The sequence below is a fragment of the Eurytemora carolleeae genome, unplaced genomic scaffold (genome assembly GCF_000591075.1).
Source record: "Eurytemora carolleeae unplaced genomic scaffold, Eaff_2.0 scaffold65, whole genome shotgun sequence".
NCBI lineage: Eukaryota > Metazoa > Arthropoda > Copepoda > Calanoida > Temoridae > Eurytemora > Eurytemora carolleeae.
In genome coordinates this window covers 275,605-297,245 of record NW_019396032.1, presented here as the reverse complement: position 1 = coordinate 297,245, position 21,641 = coordinate 275,605, and the positions used below count along the sequence as shown (strand labels likewise).

Sequence of the window (21,641 nt, the reverse complement as noted above, 5' to 3'; positions counted from 1 at the left end):
GTAAAAGAAAGGAAATATTTATTCGACAAGAAGGATTAGAAATGTCTAAAAATGATTAAGATTTAAAAAAAATTATAATACAAATTGAAAATTTAACTATTTCTTGCTTTTCATTTAATTTAGTCTGAAAGAAATCAACAGGAATGAATACGAAAGAATAGGAATGAACAGTAACGAATAGGAATGAACAGTAAAGAAAAGGAGTGAACAGTAATGAATAGGAATGAACAGTAATGAACAGGAGTGAACAGTAACGAATAGGAATGAACTGCAGTAATGAATAGGAATGAACAGTAACGAATAGGAATGAACAGTAATGAATAGCAATGAACAGTATTTAATAGGAATGAATAGTAATGAACAGGAGTAAACAGTAACGAATAGGAATGAAAAGTAATGAATAGGAATGCACAGTAACGAATAAGAATGAACAGTAATGAATAGGAATGAACAGTAATGAATAGGAATGAACAGTAACGAATAGGAATGAACAGTAATGAATAAGAATGAACAGTAATGAATAGGAATGAACAATAATGAATAGGAATAAACAGTAAAGAATATGAATGATCAGTAACGAATAGGAATGAACAGTAATGAATTGGAATGAACAGTAACGACTAGGATTAAACAGTAATGAACAGGAGTGAATAGTAATGAATAGGAATGAATAGTAATGAACAGGAGTGAACAGTAACGAATAGGAATGAACTGCAGTAATGAATAGGAATGAACAGTAACGAATAGGAATGAACAGTAATAAAAAGGAATGAACAGTATTTAATAGAAATGAACAGTAATGAACAGGAGTGAACAGTAACGAACAGGAATGAACAGTAATGAATAGGAGTGAACAGTAAAAAATAGGAATGAACAGTAATGAACAGGAGTGAATAGTAACGAATAGGAATAAACAGTAATGAATAGGAATGCACAGTAACGAATAGGAATGAACAGTAATGAATAGGAATAAACAGTATCGCATAGGAATGAACAGTAACGAATAGGAATGAACAGTAATGAATAGGAATGAACAGTAAAAAGGAATGAACAGTATTTAATAGAAATGAACAGTAATGAACAGGAGTGAACAGTAACGAATAGGAATGAACAGTAATGAATAGGAATGAACAGTATCAAATAGGAATGAACAGTAACGAATATGAATTATCAGTAACGAATAGGAATGAACAGTAATGAATAGGAATGAATAGTAATGAACAGGAGTGAACAGTAACGAATAGGAATGAACTGTAGTAATGAATAGGAATGAACAGTAACGAATAGGAATGAACAGTAATAAATAGGAATGAACAGTATTTAATAGGAATGAACAGTAATGAACAGGAGTGAACAGTAACGAATAGGAATGAACAGTAATGAATAGGAATGAACAGTAACGAATAGGAATGAACAGTAATGAACAGGAATGAAGAGTAATGAATAGGAATAAACAGTAACGAATATGAATTATCAGTAACGAATAGGAATGAACAGTAATGAATAGGAATAAACAGTAACGAATAGGAATACACAGTAATGAACAGGAGTGAACAGTAATGAATAGGAATGAACAGTGATGAACAGGAGTGAACAGTAATAAATAGGAATGAACAGTAACGAATAGGAATGAACAGTAATGAACAGGAGTGAACAGTAATGAATAGGAGTGAACAGTAATGAATAGGAATGAACAGTAATGAATTGGAATTAACAGTAATGAATAGGAATAAACAGTAATGACTAGGAATGAACAGTGATGAATAGGAATGAACAGTAATGAACAGGAGTGAATAAAAGTGAATAATATGAATAAAAATGAATAGGCTAACAGGAATAAACAAGAATGAATAATAATTTGAACAGGAATTAACAGGAATGATTAATAATGAACCAGATAAGCAAGAGGGAAAAATAATAAACAGGAATGAATAATAATTTACAGGAATGGACAGGAATGAACAGGAATGGACAGGAATGAACACGAATGAACTGAATAATATTAGCCAGGAATGAACAGCAATGAATAAGAATAAACAGAAATGAAAAAGAATGAACGTTGAAAAGGAATGGACAGGATTGAATAATAATGGACAGAAATGAATAATAATGGACTGGAATGAATAATAATGGACATGAATGAATAACAATACATAGGATTGAATGAATGAAACGGAATTAACATGAATGGATAGGAATGAATGAGAATGAACAGGTATAAACAGGTATTTATAGAAACAAAATAATATTTGAATTGAAACAGATAAATAAAAAATGTATTTCTCACCTTTTATTTGCTGAGAAACTTTCTTATTTGGGTCCAACCAGTGCTGAAAATTAAAAATATGTTAATTACAAAAACTAATCAGAGTACAAAAATTAGACGTGAATTATCTTATATTCGTAATTCTGGCAGCCCTAAAAGAATATACTACATTAAGACCCAAAAACTGCAAAATTGAAAGCAATTTTATGTATATTATTGTTGTTAAAAAGCAAATATGTTTGCTAGTAGCCTGAACCCAACTTATCAGTGGGTCTGTGAACACTGCACAATTGATATGTTTCAGGCTTATGGGAACATTGAAAATAATAAATTGGGTTTAACGGTCGTCTTCCTTATTCACAGTTTTAGGGGTTTACTGTGCTAGTAAATCGTAAAACACAAAGCAACCCCTAAAAAGAAACCTCAATGGTTTCATGTTGTGTGTATTGTAAGCCTTGTATGAAATCCTTGTTTCAGAAATAGATTAATAGTTTGGTTAGTTTGAGGTTTAAATAGATGATAATATACTATACCTGGATAATATGTACAGGGTGTACAGTGTATCCTGGATATTGAGATGAATAATATGTACAGGGTGTCCAGTATATCCAGGATATTGAGATGGATAATATGTACAGGGTGTCCAGTATATCCTGGATATTGAGATGGATAATATGTACAGGGTGTCCAGTACATCCTGGATATTGAGATGGATAATATGTACAGGGTGTTCAGTATATCCTGGATTTTGAGATGGATAATATGTACAGAGTGTCCTGTTTATCTAGGATATTGAGATAGATAATATGTACAGAGTGTTCAGGATATTGAGATGGATAATATTTACAGGGTGTCCAGTACATCCTGGATATTGAGATGGATAATTTGTACAGGGTGTGCAGGATATTGAGATGGATAATATGTACAGGGTGTCCAGTACATCCTGGATATTGAGATGAATAATATGTACAGGGTGTACAGTATATCCTGGATATTGATATGGACAGCATGTACAGGGTGTCCTGTATATCCAGTGTATCCGTTGTTAAATATGGATAAAAAATCTGTATCCATGATGCATGAAAAGCGTGAAATTGTAAGAATTAGGAAACAAAACAAGAAAAAAAAAGAATATTTGTTTATGGTTGGTGCATTGTTGAAAAAATAATGCTAACTCATCTGTTTACTCTATTCTAACATGTAAAACCTCTTCTGCTTGGTCCCAGCTTTATCTCTTATCCTTCTCTTCCATTCTTCTTATTCCAAATCCGATTTAAACCAGTTCATAACTCTTTTTTCTAATCCATTCTTGATTTGGTTACTAAACTAAAATTTTCCAACTTATTTAACCCCCCCCCCTTCGTCTAACTTTTCCGACCCGTCCTAACTCCTCCTTCGTCCAAGTCCTTCAACCTATCCTAACTCCTCCTTCGTCCAAGTCCTTCAACCTATCCTAACTCCTCCTTCGTCCAAGTCCTTGAACCTATCCTAACTCCTCCTTCGTCTCTCCCTCCTTTTTTCCTGTTCACATTTTCTAAAGAATTTGATCTGATACGTCAAGCGTAATCTTTTTCAACTTTATCAAAAGAAATGTTAACACGAAGACTGTAAAAAATTGTTTTGTCTTCATGTTTAAGAATCGTTTACGTGGCAATTTTTTGAATAAAGAATTTCTCTTCGAAATGTTTTATTTAAAGTTTTTCTAATTATTCATCAAAAATGTTAAAAAATGTTTCTTCAATGCTTTAATGAGAAGGGTTGTGGGAAAAAAGCACTTGTTTCAAACTAAATATTTTACAACTTTATAAACTATTCTAAGGGACTGCAGGCGTAATATTATACAACTTTATAAAATATTCTAAGGGACTGCAGGCGTAATATTATACAACTTTATAAACTATTCTAAGGGACTGCAGGCGTAATATTATACAACTTTATAAACTATTCTAAGGGACTGCAGGCGTAATTTCAAGTAATTCTTATTTTTTATTATTTTTTTTTATTCAACTACTAAGCACAATATAATACAATTGGACCCGCCTGGCCAGAGTAGGTTGTTTTAATTGGTCGACCCATTATAAGCGAATAAAAATTGTAGATAAATGTTCATTTTTCACAAAACCATTTTTTGTTCATTTATTGAGTTCTATTTCCGATTTGCTAATAAAGGATAAATTAGTTTCCTATAATTTGATTATTTTCAAGTTGGTGTGTATATAATCAGCGAAAAGCGAATTAATGCTGCAGAGACAATATGGAAAATTGACAGAATTCAACACATGTTAAACAATGACGATACCTTTCTCATTGTTGGAAGTTAACATTGATATATGTCTTTTTCCGATAGAAGTTCACAGGTTACCGTTGTCAATCGATCATGGCAGCTTTTTTAAATGTAGGGTCCCTTAAGGGGATAGATAAGAGAATTAGAAGCAAAAGAACTGAAGTAGGAATGCAGAGGAGTGATAGACATAGAAAGAAATTAAAGACATAGAAAGAAAGACAAAGACTTAAACAGAATTACAGACAATGAAAGTAAGTAGAGACAGTGAAAGTAGTTGGAGACATAGGAAGTAAGTAGAGACATATAACGTATTTACAGACATAGACAGTAATTAGAGACATAGAACGTAATTAGAGACATCGACAGGAAAACATAGAAAGTATTTAGAGACATAGAAAGGAAGCCATCGAAAGTAATTAGAGACATAGAAAGGAAAACATGGGAAGTAATTAGAGACATAGAAAGGAAAACATAGGAAGTAATTAGAGACATAGAAAGGAAAACATAGGAAGTAATTAGAAGCATAGACTGGAAAATATGATGAATTAAAGGAATTGAGGAAAGAAAATAGAAAAGCGGAGGAGAGGAAAGGATTTGGATTGATTAACTAATAATCTATCCTTAATCATCCTAATCTAGTATTTTCTGTTCCTAAACCCCTCTTGCGTCTTAAGAATAGATAAATATTAATTACTTTTCCCTGAGTTCTTTTCTAAACACAGAGATCTGTACGTTCGTATGTACGTACGTATGTATCTTTCTTAGATTTTGATAATAATATTGGGAGCATTTAAAAGGGTTAACCACAACGGATGAGACTTCAGCGACGACTGTTAGGAATATATTCAATTTTTTTGGTCTGCGTAAATGGTTCAAGTAAAAGAGGTTGGTTTAAGGAGAGGTAAAAGAAGAGTGGGTTTTAGGAGAGGTAAAAGAAGGATGGGTTTGATGAGAGGTAAAAGAAGGATGGGGTTGAGGAGAGGTAAAAGAAGGATGGGTTTGAGGAGAGGTAAAAGAAGGATGGGTTTGAGGAGAGGTAAAAGAAGGATGGGTAAGAGGAGAGGTAAAAGAAGGATGGGTTTGAGGAGAGGTAAAAGAAGGATGAGTTTGAGGAGAGGTAAAAGAAGGATGGGTTTGAGGAGAGGTAAAAGAAGGATGGGTAAGAGGAGAGGTAAAAGAAGGATGGGGTTGAGAAGAGGTAAAAGAAGGATGGGTAAGAGGAGAGGTAAAAGAAGGGTGGGTTTGAGGAGAGGTAAAAGAAGGGTGGTTTTGAGGAGAGGTAAAAGAAGGGTGGGTTTGAGGAGAGGTAAAAGAAGGGTGGGTTTGAGGAGAGGTAAAAGAAGGGTGGGTTTAAGGAGAGGTAAAAGAAGGTTGGGTTTAAGGAGAGGTAAAAGAAAGGTAGGATTAAGGAGAGGTAAAAAAAGATTGAGTTTGAGGAGAGGTAAAAGAAAGGCGGGTTTGACGAGAGGTAAAAGAAAGGAAGAAGTGCTTTGTATAAACTCAAGGTGCACACACACTGCACAGCTCGTGCCAAACAATCCTTTTGTCGTTAGGAAGTTATGTTGTGAACCGTGGTGTAAACAATAGAGATGCAGATTCAAGATTAGAAATTTGAACACAAGACAAGACAAGAACAGACGTCATCATTGGACAACTATCAGACAGATCGGACAAATAATAGACAGATTGGAGAAAAAGGAGACAGATTAAAGAAATATTAGACATCCCAGGCGAAAAATTGAAAGATTGGATGAATTGGTAAAATTTTAAACATCTCGGAAATTAAATGATATACTGAAGAAGGTAAACCAGACAAATAATAAAAGGATCGAACTAAAAAACATAAGGCAAAAGTACAAACTCTATCAACTAAAATATAATCATATTTTTGTAAAGAACTAATATCAAGTTTAAGATGTGTGGAGCACATTCTATTATTGTTCAGTCAGCACATTGAAAGTTTGACAGAATCTGATAAATACTGAGCTCGAGAAATCCGGGAAAATGATTGATAGCACAAACTCCGCAATTTTTACCTGGTACATCACGAAATCAACAAATCATGAATCATGATGGCAACTAATTTATAAATGTAAGTTAGTTCATGAAATAAGAAACGATGACTAGGAGTAAGATTGTTTCTTGTTTATTGAAGGAGGGTGGGAGAAAGGGGGGGGGAGTAAAGGTTAATACAGTATCATCGACGTTATATCAAGCGACCTCCCTTTAAATAGGTGCATGCCTGATTCACGGTATTCTGGCCTTTAAACCTTTATGTATGCCACAATGAATACAATCAGCAAGTCATTTCGATGGAGAAACTGCATAATTAGAACTTATCAATCTTCAGATATAAACAAAGGATATATCTTTAAGACTAAAGATAAAAGGTATCACAGTGTCCCTGGAGGAACATCAACCTTTTTGAAAAAGTCCCAAAAAACGTATTTTGCCATTTTTTTCGTTTGGTTCTCAAGTTCTAAAAAATATAAAATAAAAAAATTCGTTGGGGTTTTTAAACAATCCTTATTATAAAATAGGTCATAAAAATCTTCCAAAATGTTTAGTTCTTTTTTTCTTGATAAGCTGTAATGCAATTTATAATGTAATTACAAACTAAACGTTTTGGCAAAAGCTTTTAAATTTTTAATGACTAATAATAATTATTTCTAAAATTTTTATCTATATTTTATATATTCATATTGAAAAGTAAAATAATTGAGTCTTTGTCACAAACTCGAGTTTTCTAATCCCAAAATCTTTGCTGCATGATAAACATATTCTTCTTTAGAACATATGAATGAAAACACTTTTGCCAAAACGTTTTGTTTTAAATACATTACAAATTACATTACAAGTAAAAAGAGCTAACAAGTTCTATTCGAACCCTTGATTTTGGCAGATTTTCATGACCTATTTTTAAAAAGGATTGTTTTTCCGCAAGAAATATAAAAATACGACAAATGAGTTTTTTTTAGAAACTAGAAATTAAAAAAACTTTTGCCCAAACGTTCTGTTTGTAAATACATTATAAATTGCATTTCAAGCAAAAGAGAACTAACAGGGTTTAGTCGAACCCTTGATTTGGCAGATTTTTTTTCGCGAGTATACAATTTGATAAACACTGTTTTTTAGAACATAAAAGTTTTAAAAACTTTTGCAAAACGTTTTTTAAGTACATTAAAAATTGCATTACAAGCAAAAGCGAACTAACAAGGTTTTGTCGAACCCTTGATTTTGGCAGATTTTCATGACCTATTAAAAAAAAAAGAATGTTTAAACACACCCGAACAGATTTTTTTTTTGATTTTTATATTGTTGAGAACTAGAGAACCAGACGAAAAAGGCAAAATACGTTTTTGGGACTTTTCCAAAAAGTTTAATCTTCCTCCAGGGACACTGTGGTATTATTGTGAATCGGACGTGTCCCTCTGTAAATGGAGAGTCTCTTTAAATGACAGCAACAGTCCCTTCAAGGGACTGTATGCGATATTTAAAGTGACTTTCCAAGCAAAGATGGCAATGTCTGATTTACCTATGAAACCATAAAATTATCACAAATGTGAAAAAAACCGTCGTTTTACTGACTCCGCACATGGAAATAAACAGTTTAAAGAATTAAGATATCTAATTCATACTTGATCAGAAAAATGTTTAAGGGGTACCGTTGTAAATTGCCCATTGCCATATTTCCATGGAGGATCACTTTCAACAGATCCTTCAATCAAAGAAATTTAGTTTTCCTACCGTTTGATTGTTGTTATCCTGATATCTGAGTCCAAAGTACGCAGTTTCAATCAGGTTGAGATGTTTGTATATATTATCTAATAAATCCTGCCCACTGGTCCGACCCTGAAAAATTTTAAAATGAAATTTTAGAAATTTTACAGTTTGAATCTATTTGAATAGACGGTGGTAGATATCATGACAAAAATACATAGTAACCGAAGTCTCGAAGATCGTGGACATAATTAATTCCATATTTCTGTAAATTAATGACAAAAATTATCCAAATGTCGTCTTTTTCTTGATTTGATTGTTTTCGTTCAAATAACGTCAAAACGGCCTCAGCGATCGGTCCAAAAGTTTTTAATCCACAGACAAATCTTTAAAAATGTTTGGTTAAAGAATGTACTAAGAAAAACATGTAGGCATGGAAGCATTAAATATTTTAAAAAGACGATCTAGTGTTAAATATTTGGATCCAGAATAAACTTTGCTGCGTAGTTATATTTAAGAAAAAATATTATCAGAATGTAACAAATATTTGTATTCCATTTAAACAACAAGTTCTTTATTCGTTTCAACTGCGTAAATAATATATTTAGAGGAAAAATGTAAAAATTCTAAAAACTTTAAGTGGGCCTTTTAATATAAAACTTATATTTACAATTCTCATCAGTACTTTTTAATCTATAGCAAAGTGATTTTTTATTTTTTTAAAATATTTTTTTAATTTTGTACAGGTACACCATTCTTCACTTAAATTCAAAAAGAATTGAATTATATATTTTTTTACATTAAATAACATTATTATTAATTTTAATACAGGGTGTCCCAAAAAACATGGGAATTCAGTGACGAATTCAATATCGTCTTTTTAAATAATTCTTTGATTTAGTATAGTGATACCAACCGAGAAAGCTGTAATCTGTAAGAGTTTCGTCTGCTATATTCACATTTTGTTTGTTTATGTTTTGACTGCATACGGTTGTACTTAGTAAAACAAGAAAATTGCAGTATACAAACAGAGTAAACTTGTCCGTCTTCACTGTTCATCTTGCGGAGACATTATAGACACATCTTTGCAGTCTTTTACCCTTTTCATTATATTAACTCTAGCAGACTTAATAATATTATGGCTTTTGAAATTAGGTATTAAAATGCTAATTCATAGCAAAGACGATATCCAATTCGTCACTGAATTCCCATGTTTTTTGGGACACCCTGTATCATACTAATACTGTATGAGATCTGTTTAGTAGTCCCTAAAGTCTTATTCTGTTGGGTAACCCTGTATAAAACCATTTTATCATAGTTCTCTAAGCATATATTTAAAAACGCGTGTTGTGAGAGTTGTGAATTGTACAAAGAAAGATTGCTTTTAATTTTTGTAGCAAGTCTCTTTAAAAATGACACCATTTTTGAATATCATAAATCACGAGGGTAGAGATTCATTGACTAAGAAAAATCAGATAAAAATGAACACGGAGAAATATATTCTTTCTGACATTCTTACTCAAATACAAGGACATAATTCTTCATTCAATTAAACATATTTCCCCAGTACAAAACTGTACTCCAAAATACTACATTCTATACTGCACTTTAATGCATTATACTCAATTCTACTTAACTGTAATCCATTAAACTCAACTTCAATTAATTGTAATCCATTATACTACATTCTTCTATATTTTACTCACTTGTAATCCATTCTACTTCGATTAATTTGTATTCTACACTTTAATGCATTATACTCAACTCCAATTAAGTGTAATCCATTATACTATATTCTTCTATAGTTTACTCCCTTATAATCCATTCTACTACCATTATTTTTTATTCTACTTAATTGTAATCCATTATACTTCATTCTACTATACTGTACTCTATTATGCTCTTACTTACACCTTTATAATTTAATATTGCATCCTTAACTCCTGGGTTTGGTGAATCCTGGTGAAAGTAATTAGTTGAAGGAATTGAAATCCCTGGGCTGTAGCATATATATATAATTAATCCTAACTAATATTACTAGTTAGTAGATACACACCACACACTGCAGTCTACAGATCATCTTATCTTAATACCAGGAATAGAGATATGGAACAGAATAAGGAGAAGAGGAAAGGAAGGGAAGGAGAAAGGGGTGAAAAGAAGGGGAAGGAGGGGCAAGAAAGGGAAGGGCAGGGAAGGAGAAGTGGGTAAAATTGGAAGAGAAGGTGAATGGGAGAGGAAGAGAAGGAAAGAAGAAGGGAAAAAGAAGGAAAAGTGAAGGAGATGAGCGGAAGGAAAGAACATATGTGAAGAAGAACGTTCTTATTACTCAAGTATGTTTGCAAAAGGCAGCTGCTGGTTGGTTAGAACTTAGTTTGCTTAGTAATCTCTTGGTTTGTTTTGTCTGCAAGGTTTGCAATTAATGAAACCTCATCTCCAAGTTATGTGTAGTGATGTGTGTGGTCTAATCTCTCTCTTTCAACCCGTCCTAACTCCAATCCCAACCCTGGACACGTTACAAGATAAGAGTGTAATCAAAAGATTTACTAAAATGCAATTCTTTGATGAAACTTAAATTGGATGAAATAGAACAATATCCTCATGCTCGGTTTGAATGAAAATGAATTGGTTGTCAGGATCAAATTTATTTAAAAAGTGCCATAAATGATTCACTATAGTACCCTTTAATTGTTTTTCAAAGTGACCACGGGAAGAAGCAATCTGTTTTCCATCTGGAATGGAGAAAATGTTTGCTATGGACAATGGACATTGCAAAGTACTTATTCAGAAAAGCCGCGGACATAGTTTGTCAATTTTTAGATTTAAAACCGAATATATCTCCATAATCGATGCACCCTTACAGAAAATATTACATCGACAATCCTTTATCTCTTATTTTTAACCTAAATAATAGAAACAAATTAAGAATACAGAAACAAAGAATACCTATAGTATCTACTAAAACCTACTGGAATCTGTGTATATAATAATACATTAGGTCTGGTCCATAATATCCGCGTCTATCATTATTATTTTGTAACTTCTGTCGACAGTGGGGCCTGACCGAGAATAAGATTGAATTTCAGAATTTTTATCCCGTTTCTCCGATTAGATTCATGAACAAATTTTATGATGATAGGGGAGGGGGGTAATTCCTTGAAGACAACTGGTCCCGCCCCCTTCATGATTAGAGCCACGCCCCTAAACTGCTTCGAAACATCAAAATCAAACGGTTAGATGATAAATGAACATTAATGATGAAAACAATTCTTCCAAATTCTGTATTCTCTGCACTTTTATAATAAATGATAGTTATGAAATAGTTTTATTTGAGTTTAGGCTCATCTTGTCATAGATAGATATAGGGAGGGAGAAAGAAATAGATAGATAGATAGATATAGGGAGGGAGATATAAATAGGACGGGTCGAGCAAATACAAATATTAATATAAAGATTTCTTCAAGAGAAATAGAATGGCTAGAAGGGGAAATAAAGAAAGAACAGGAAAAATATATGTGGGTCATCTAAAAACAAAATCATGAGGTCAAAATTGAGTGTGCAAAAAAGAAAAATTTGAGTGTGATTAAGGAGAATTTGAGTGTGATAAACTAGAATTAAAGTATGATAAAGGAGAATTGAAGTGTGAAAAAATAATTAGAGTTTGATAAAGGAGAATTTGAGTGTAATTAAAGAGAATTGGAGTGAGTGTGATTAAGAAGAACTGCAGTGGGATAAAAGAGAATAGGAGTGTGAAAAAGAAGAATTGGAGTGTGATAAAGAAGAATTGGAGTGTGATAAAAGAGAATTGGAGTGTGATAAAGGAGAATTGGAGTGTGAATAATGAGAATTTGAGTGTGATAAAGAAGAATTAAATTATGATAAACGAGAATTACAGTATGATTAAGGAGGATTGGAGTGTGATAGAATATAATTGGAGTGTGATAACTGAGAATTAGAGTGTGATAAAAAAAGAATTGGAGTGTGATAAAGGAGAATTGGAGTGTGATAAAGGAGAACTGGAGTGTGAATCGAACGAATTTTAAAGTTGTTTCAGAGAATTGGAATGTTAATCTAGAGAAGTGTAGACTATTTTAAATTTTAAATTTTAAATGTTCAAAAGAAAATTGGAAAGTTGGATCGAGTGTTAGTCGAGACAATTTAAAGGTTAGTTCAGAGAATTGGGTGGAGGAAAAAAATACAAAATAAATATAGATGAAAAAAGAGGTGAAACGGAGGGGGGGGGGGNGTTTTGAGTTTAAACACTGTTTACAATATTAAATTTATTTAAATCAAACTTGACCAAATACGTGAGTTGAGAGTGTAATGAAAATACCCAGCATTGTTAGAACTAAACATTAAATACAACAAACTATGCATATCTATTTATATACTTTGTTTGTTTGGTTGTCTGTTTGTTTGTTTTTGTTTTTAATCGATAAAATTTACGGCTAAATTGATTGGACCCAATTTTTTTGAGGGACCTCACATGATTAAAAAAATTTGCCTAGAAACATATCGATTTTTTTAAATCCAAGAAAAATTCGATAAAAGAGCAACAATTAAAAGTTAAAATCAAAAATAGGCGCGAAGCGCCCTGGAAGCCTAGTAAAATATACTAGGTTTCCAGTAGATTTTCCAACTTTTTCCGGATCAATTTGGTTCTGTTCGTTCCGTTGCCTTACGGAACCTTTCCTCTTGGTAATTAAGAGCGGAATAATTCTACCTCTATAGATGTTACACAGAGCTGAGGTGTGATTTGCGGAATAATGTTTTTTGATATTGGTGTATTTTCATGAAAATCTTTTTATTTCTTTAGGAAATTGTTTTTCAAACTTTTGACAAATATACAGGGCGAGTCATAAAAAAGTGTGATTTGCGGCGCCTGGTGCAAAATTGTGCCTTTTTGTGAAATTCTCCTGTATTGTGTTTTATCATTATTTTTTGAAAATCTGTAACTTTTTTTGGTACTCCAACGGCCCCCAAAAAAAATTCGCGAAACTTTTTTTCTCTCAAAATCAATAGTTCAGAAAAGCAAAAATGTGTATATAAATTATTTCTGCCGAAATCTAAAATATTAAAGAGACTGAATCACAGAATCACAGAAAATTCGCAAAATTGTAATAAGAAAATTCGCAATTTTTGATCCTGGACTAATTTTTAAGGAAAAAGTTATTTAAATTCTCTAGTTCCTTTCTTCTTAGTATATTCTTAAGTATTAAATATACGCTTTTCAGTTGAAACCTTAAGAACCATTGATAGATTAACAATTTTTCCATAAAAATTAAAACAGAACTGAAAATTGCGAATTTTCTCATTACAATTTTGCGAATTTTATAATATTGTATTTAGTATCTGAAGGGATAAACAATCCAACAGTTTTTACGTTAAATTTTGCCAGGTAAAATCGACTTTTAACCCGTTCGTAGCTTTATTAATTCATTAATCTGTTCTTAAGACCGTAAGGGAATTTGATGTGAATGTATAAAATCTGAGCGTTTAGTGTTATATTCTTGAATAAAGTTATGAGTTTAAAATAATGCAACCATACAGAGTAGGGGCGGTGCTTTTTTCTCAATTGGGAAAAAAATTTACCATGTGAATAATAATAAATAATTCGGGTTTATGCAGGTTTTATATTTAATGGTTTATACTTATGAAGTGTTAAGGTCCATCCGCTGCACTTTTATCAAGAAACCATAATCAAAAATAGACAATTTGTAAACAGAAGATCATGGATATTTAAACAGAAAAGAATTTTAAGGGTATTGCTGTGAATCAGAGGTTCACTGAAATTACAGGGTTAACCGCAAAGGATGAGATTTGAGTCTCATCCTTTGATGGTAACCCTGTGTCCGAATTTCATAAATTTGAGCCGCGGCTTAAATCTGCCAAAAACCGGTTTCAATTGAGCCAGCCAGCTTAAATCTTGAAAAATGCAATATCTATTTTAAGTGGAATCAACCATTTTAAGCCGCGGCTCAAATTCTTTAAATTCGGCCTCTGTACGTATACAGTCACTGAAGTTGATTCTATAATCATAGTGAGAGGAATAGTTAATCCTGTTTTAGAGTTTAGTTAAGTTTATATAGATGGTTGCATGCTAGATCCAGGTTTAGAGTTTAGTTAAGTTTATATAGATGATTGCATGCTAGATCCAGGTTTAGAGTTTAGTTAAGTTTATATAGATGGTTGCATGCTAGATCCAGGTTTATCTGATAATATTATAATTGGTAGATATTTAGAACGGACCAGGTAATTTCATGAAACATTTATTTATTTATATATTCATTAATTTAAATATTCATGGTATAGCTTCATTTTTAACTCAAACCTTCAAACCACTGTACGTAATACAACCGGTACAGTGAAATATAAATTATATATTAATATAAAAAATTTGTAAAGAATTTTTTATTGGAAGATATCATATATCCTTGCAACAGGCACCAAAAAAAACATGTGTTCCACCTCATTTTCTTAGAAATTTCGTGCAAAAAATTCGAAAACCGTTAAAATATTTTTTAATGTTAAACGATTTAGAGCACGAAACTCATTAAGAACTTTTTAAAAGATAAAAACACGTAATTTTGTTTGGATGCTCTTTGTTAAATTCAAAATCAGATAACTGTTTATTATCTTTTAATTAACAATATCAGATACAAAATTTTAAATCAAGTTGGCTTCATAAAAAAAATCATTAACTATTGCGGTGATTAACCGTAATTCAGGGAGTGTTGCTATCTAGAGGCGCAGTCGGTAATTTGTCCAGGGGGCTGAGCCTCCATAGCCCCCCCCTGAATACGCCTCTGTATGGGACAGATCCGCTTGGTTCAATTCAACCTGTAGAAAGGGACCCGTTGATTTCTATTCAGTAGATAAGGGAAAGAAAATGGGCGTGAATTTTTAAATTCAAAAAGAAAAGTCTTTATCAGAGATGATAGGCTTAAAGGATACTTTTGTAAACCATTAATTGCACATTTAAATAGAATGACAATTCATAAATACGTGTACAATCCCTTTAAATAGATGGACAATTCATAAATACTTTTACAATTCCTTCAAATAGGACAATTCATAAATACGTGTACGATCCCTTTAAATAGATGGACAATTCATAAATACGTGTGCAATCCCTTTAAATAGATGGACAATTCATAAATACGTGTACAATCCCTTTAAATAGATGGACAATTCATAAATACGTTTACAATTCCTTTAAATAGAATGACAATTCATAAATATGTGTACAATCCATTTAAATAGATAGACAATTCATAAATATGTGTACAATTCCTTTAAATAGATGGACAATTCATTAATACGTTTACAATCCCTTTAAATAGATGGACAATTCATTAATACGTTTACAATTCCTTTAAATAGATGGACAATTCATTAATACGATCCCTTTAAAGCAAAACATCAATTAGAAATGAACTATTTAACTCTGAACTGACTAGTCTGACAAACCATGATGTCTGATCATATCTTTTGCATTTCTCTGTGCAGAGTGAATACTTCTATTTAGATTAAAGCATTGATTAATTTACAGTGTTTAGAAACAAGATTGGGTGTCTTGCAAGACTTCCTATCTAGTATTTAATATGGACCCTGAGACTGCACTATCTAGTATTTAATATGGACCCTGAGACTGCACTATCTAGTATTTAATATGGACCCTGAGACTGCACTATCTAGTATCTAGTATGGACCCTGAGACTGCACTATCTAGTATCTAGTATGGACCCTGAGACTGCACTATCTAGTATCTAGTATAGACCCTGAGACTAAACTATCAAGTATCTAGTACAGATCCTGAGACTAAACTATCTAGTATCTAGTATGGACCCTGAGACTAAACTATCTAGTATCTAGTATAGACCCTGAAACTGAACTATCTAGTATCTAGTATAGACCCTGAGACTAAACTATCTAGTATCTAGTATAGACCCTGAGACTAAACTATCTAGTATCTAGTATAGACCCTGAGACTAAACTATCTAGTATCTAGTACAGACCCTGAAACTGAAACTAAATATATCGACCAATTACTTCTCATAAAAGTATGGTTGAACACCTTGAGGCAGGTTAAGCCAGGAGAGTTTAAGAGAACATGTATACAGACATCTTGAAAAATATACCAGTTCTAGATTAACAGGAAAGATGATAATAAATTTTTTAAAAAAGAAAAATTCAAGAAAAACAAGAAATGTTTTTAGAAATGGATAAATTTATATGAAGAAAATGCTAAGATGAAAAAATAATAGATTGAGGGGTATAAAGTAAAGAACCAGGTCTAAATAAATTGCTCATTTATTGGGTTTAAATTGAACTAAAAACTTGATAGAGATATCCAAAACTTCGAGAGGAGCAAAACAGATACCCTAGGCATTTATGACCCTGTACTCCCCCCCCCCTCTCTCTTCCATTCCCCTCCCGCACAACAACTACAAAAACCTAACGAATTGCGAGTTCATCAATTGCAAAGATGGTCAATAAACATAGACTAAGAAGACGACATTCGGAAGATTAGTCCCCATCATAGTCCCCACTCGTCCGTATTAAAAACTCGGATTTCGGACCAAACCCAGAAAAAATTATAAAATTGGGACTGAAGACCCTTTATTTACGTCATGTCCTCTTAGCTCAGTATCTAATCAATTATGTGGAAAATATATAGTCGGTTTTCTAGTTTTAATCGACGAATCAACGAATGGACCATGCCAATCTATTAAAAATAACTTTGAATTAGGTCTGCGCAGACTATAAAAATCCTTCGCATTTTTGTCTAACCCTAGCCTTAGGGCTGTATAGAACTTAAAGCCAGGTTGTTGTATAAAATATCTACTGGTAAAGATTTCTAAACTGTGTAGATTAATACTAGAGCTTGACCCCTGTATACCAATCGCCTGAAGCTTTGCACTGCTTTGAAAATCGTCCTTAACAAAAAAACAATCCTCAAACATTGAAAAAAAATGTATCTTTTAACAATCGTGCAAAAAAAATAACCAACCGTCCTAAGAACTGGAAACCTGTGTTTGAACTTTGTCCTGAGATACAGGGTGTCCCATGGAACATGACTGTAGCAAGACGACTTGAAAGTCGTCTTTGAATTTTGATATAATTTACTGCACTCATTTGACAATCTAATTTTAGAAATAAATCGATACAGTTAATAATTACAATGATAAGAAGAATTTTGTTCAGATCTCAACAATTTTCGTTTTTTCAAATAAATTGAAATCTGAACGAAATTCTTAATATCTCCGGTAATATTGACAGCACAAAAATGCAGATCACATTTTAGAAATGCCTGGACTAGAAGATTTAGTGATTATTGTTTCAAGAATCATACATGTTAAATTAGGTTGACGACTGAATGTCACAAATAAATTCCAGTGTCAAAGACGACTTTCAAGTCGTCTTGCTACTGTCATATTTCGTGGGACACCCTGTATATGAAGTAATAAAATTGGTTTAATCGCTATGGTAGACCTAACCTTGATAAAGCTAAATCTACGAATATTTGTGTGCAATACAACTTTGCTCCGTCAACGATAATAAGTTGCGTCCCCACGGGACCAAAAGAATGATTTGTATATTAACTAGATTTCATACTTCTACTAGAATATCATGAATATAATATAAAAACATCTATTTCTTCTTCTATATAGTATATACAGATCGTTTCATACAGTGGTAGACGATTATATCAATATAATGAAGACCACTTTCGAATTGAATTTTGATTTATACACAAAAATATGGAAACAAAGAGAAGCAGTCAATTTCAAAAGCTTCTCTTTCATTACTTGTAAACTTTTACTTTGAAAAAACTTAAATAGAAAGGTCGTCTTGATTATATTGATACTATCGCTTACCCCCGTATCATTATCTCCCAGCTTTAACGCCAAAATACGCATTTTCTGTCTGCCTATTTTTATATTATGCTTATACAATCTTTTAAAATGATTCATTCATTTTGAATTTTCTTTTTAGCCCCTGAAATCGTAATTTAGAGCTAAATACAATCCAATATTACGTGGGACACCCTGTTTAATTTTAAGTTAGGCACAGGGTTTCCCACAAAACATAACTTGAATATCGCCTTTGAACTTTAATGTTTATCTAATGAAAAAATTGCATCAAACGAGTCATACGCCCTTTTTTTGGATCAAAGACGACCTTTAAGTCGTCCCTCAAGTGTTTATTGGGACACCCTGTATTTTCAACACTTCCAGGTTTCAATTTTTTACTTGGTCTGAGACTTTTTGTTTAACATTTATTCCTTTCTCAGTACACAAGAGATTAAAGATGTGTCTCAAAACGTGATCGATTTAAATCAATGATAGATTGAATTTAACGTAGCATCCAACGCAACCTTTTCTATGTCCGATACCACCCAGAGTTCAATATAGAGAACCCATCCTTCCTGTATATTCTACCACCCGGAGAAATCCCCCACTGTCAAACCAGTTGTTCAAATATACAAGAGATCCTTAGATCTGATATATGCTAACTCCTCATCCTACCGAACCCTACTGGGATACCCTTAGATAATATCTTTACTAAAATGTAAACATTTGTAAACATTAGATCCTACACCTAGGCGGATTGAAGATGGAGGGTGGGGGGGGTATAAGAAGGGGAGGAGAGGATCGAATTCATAAATTCTCTAAAATGGAGAATTTAATGGGAGGCGGAGGGGAGGGGCAACTTTAATTTATCTTGAAGAAAACTAATGTTCCCGTCGCATAAATTAAACCCCTCCCCAGGCTTTACCCCCCCCCCCCCTCCATCCCTAAAACACATTGAGCTTTATTTCAAAATTTTCTAAGCTCGAGATCAATAAGAATTCTAGTTTTCTTTTTAACCTTCTCTGAGCTCAGGTTTAAAGGGACAGACCGGCTATGTAAGGTAGTTAAACTGAGTATGCAGTGTTGTGGAAAAATTCTTTAGGATTAATTTGAGATATAAAAAACTTTTAAAAGATCTGTAAATCCTGAGTTTGAGCTCAAAGTCGACATTCAAAATCGTACTTTTCGGTAAATACGTTTTCAGAATGGTTTTTACTTAATTATTAAATTACGACGACAAAAAATGTAAACAAAATTCTACAGTAAACTAATTAATTGTTTAGGTTCAAGTTGAGAAAATAAAAATTAACTCTTATCATCGAAAATAAGTAATCTTATTCAATTATTATTTTTTACAATCTCTCTTTAATCACAAAGATTTTCTAGAATTTTATTGAAAACACGACATTTGGAGAATTTGAAGAAATCTGCGAACAAATTCATAGAAAATAAGAAATTCAATATAATGATGAAAAAGGAAATAATTAAAATTCTAAATTCTGTTGAGAAATATGTTCCTAAACATCTAATTAGTTTACTATAGAATTTTTACTATATTTTTCGTCGTCGTTATTAAAGAATAAATTCATGATTTTGAACGTCGACTTTGCGCTAAAACTCAGTAATTATACATCGTGGAAACGTTTTATATATCTCAGATGAATCCTAAAGAATTTGTCCACAACACTGCATACTCAGAATAGAAACGATTACTCGTCTCAAACTCAAACTTTCTAATCCTTTTACCTTTGCAATCTGATGTCGAAAAACATTTTTAAACTGTGAACTCTTCTATATCAAACACTCAATGTTTGAAATAACCAATGGCTTACACCATCATGTTGCCAAGATATGTTGATTAGGAAGTTGAGTTTGAGTAGAAATGTTGGAAGCTCAGACCGTAAACTATGTAATAATGAATGTAAGGAAGGATGAAAATAAGAAGTTCTCACACATCTCTTGAGAACTGGAAACCTGGAGGAGTACAATCGGACGGAAACCAATTTAGATTTTATCTCAGACTTTAATTTCTGTTTCCTTATTTCAGATATAATCCCCCCTCAGATTCATGATTTAAATATCTATAATATCTTATTTCTATCTCAAGGAAATTTTACTTAACCAAGGATTCCCAAGACCAATATTGCCTACAAAACATCAATGAAGATTGGAAAAATTGTCTAGAACTGTAAATAGACAAGTAAAAAATAAGATTTCTACAACAAGACAAAAATATTTGACTTTTGAATATTGAAAAAAAACATTTTCAATCAGTTTCTCAGATTAATAAGAAATGCAATTTTAAAATTTTTTCACAAATAATTTAAAATTTATAATATAGAACTTAATGGGTCATATGCCCTGGTGTTTACATCCGCGTTCCATATATCAATATTTTCCATTTTACACTTACATCACTGTACTTGCAAATCTACCAATTTAAAACATATTATTAATTTTTTTATCATTTAAATTATATGTTTCTGTCACTTTCAATTTTTCGATGTGAATATATTTCTATATTTCTAGTTGTCTTTTTTTGGTATCTATGTATCTATGTATCTTTGTATCTATGTTTCTATGAGTCTATATATCTCGCTATGTATCTATGTATCTATGTTTCTATGTGTCTATATATCTAGCTTTGTATCTATGTTTCTATGTTCTATATATCTAGCTATGTATCTATGTATCTGAAAGAAATCCACCTGTTGCAAATTGCAATAACGTGAATCTATATAAAATGTTGTGAATCTTAAAACTCACATCTCTAAGCTTTCTAACTAATGAATCTGCTTCAGGTCAATTTCAAAAGAATTTGGTGAAAAATGTTCCAATTTTCTTATTTAAATTTATGATAATGAATATACCTGAACTTCTTGAATAAGTTCTTGTTTATCAAGAAGAATTATCTTGACATGGAAGGATTTACTTGGAGCCAGACACCCCATTCCTATCCATCCCATCTCTAGGTGTTAAATATCACTGGATCACTTCATCACTCATTTATCCCTTTCCTAAACACTTGGCAATAAGTGCACTGTTAACAGTATGAAAGCGTAACGGTTGTGTTGTAAGGTCTAGAAACGATTCTACGATACTGCCTTGTAGTCCGCTCATATCTCTAGACGTTGAAATCCCCCGGCCCTGCCCGCCCTCACTACACACACACACACCACACAAATCTGGGAAATTTCACATCTTGCTAGGAGAGCAGTGTAGACGCCTGAGGGAGGGGGGAAAGTAAGAAAGGAGAGGGAAGGGTTTAGATTGAGGGGGAAGTAACAAGGGGAGAAGGTATGCAGGAGAGGGGGAAAGAAGGGTAAGCAGAGGATTAAATCATGGGGAGATATGAAGGAGTAAAGAGAAGCGTGAAGGATGCATAATCAATTCTGATATAATGGAATGCATAGATTTTCCATTTATTACAATTTAGTAATATTCAATCATAATCTATCTATTGGGCTTAATCCGAACCCCCCCCCCCCACTGTGATTTAAAGGTTGCAAGCTCT

General features: G+C 32.4%; 1 protein-coding gene across 1 annotated transcript in view; it reads right to left on the bottom strand.

Moving 5' to 3' along the window:
• LOC111697248 (band 4.1-like protein 4) overlaps positions 1 to 21,213 on the bottom strand; it is a 30,671-nt gene extending 9,458 nt beyond the window's left edge. Inside the window, exons 1-3 of the mRNA XM_023467177.1 lie at positions 20,998 to 21,213; positions 8,298 to 8,402; positions 2,288 to 2,330 (exon numbers count right to left, since the gene is read on the bottom strand). Coding sequence (XP_023322945.1) covers positions 2,288 to 2,330; positions 8,298 to 8,402; positions 20,998 to 21,093 — 244 coding nt within the window. The 5' untranslated portion in view covers positions 21,094 to 21,213. The remainder of the gene's footprint in view (positions 1 to 2,287; positions 2,331 to 8,297; positions 8,403 to 20,997) is intronic.
• Between the last annotated feature and the right edge of the window lie 428 nt (positions 21,214 to 21,641).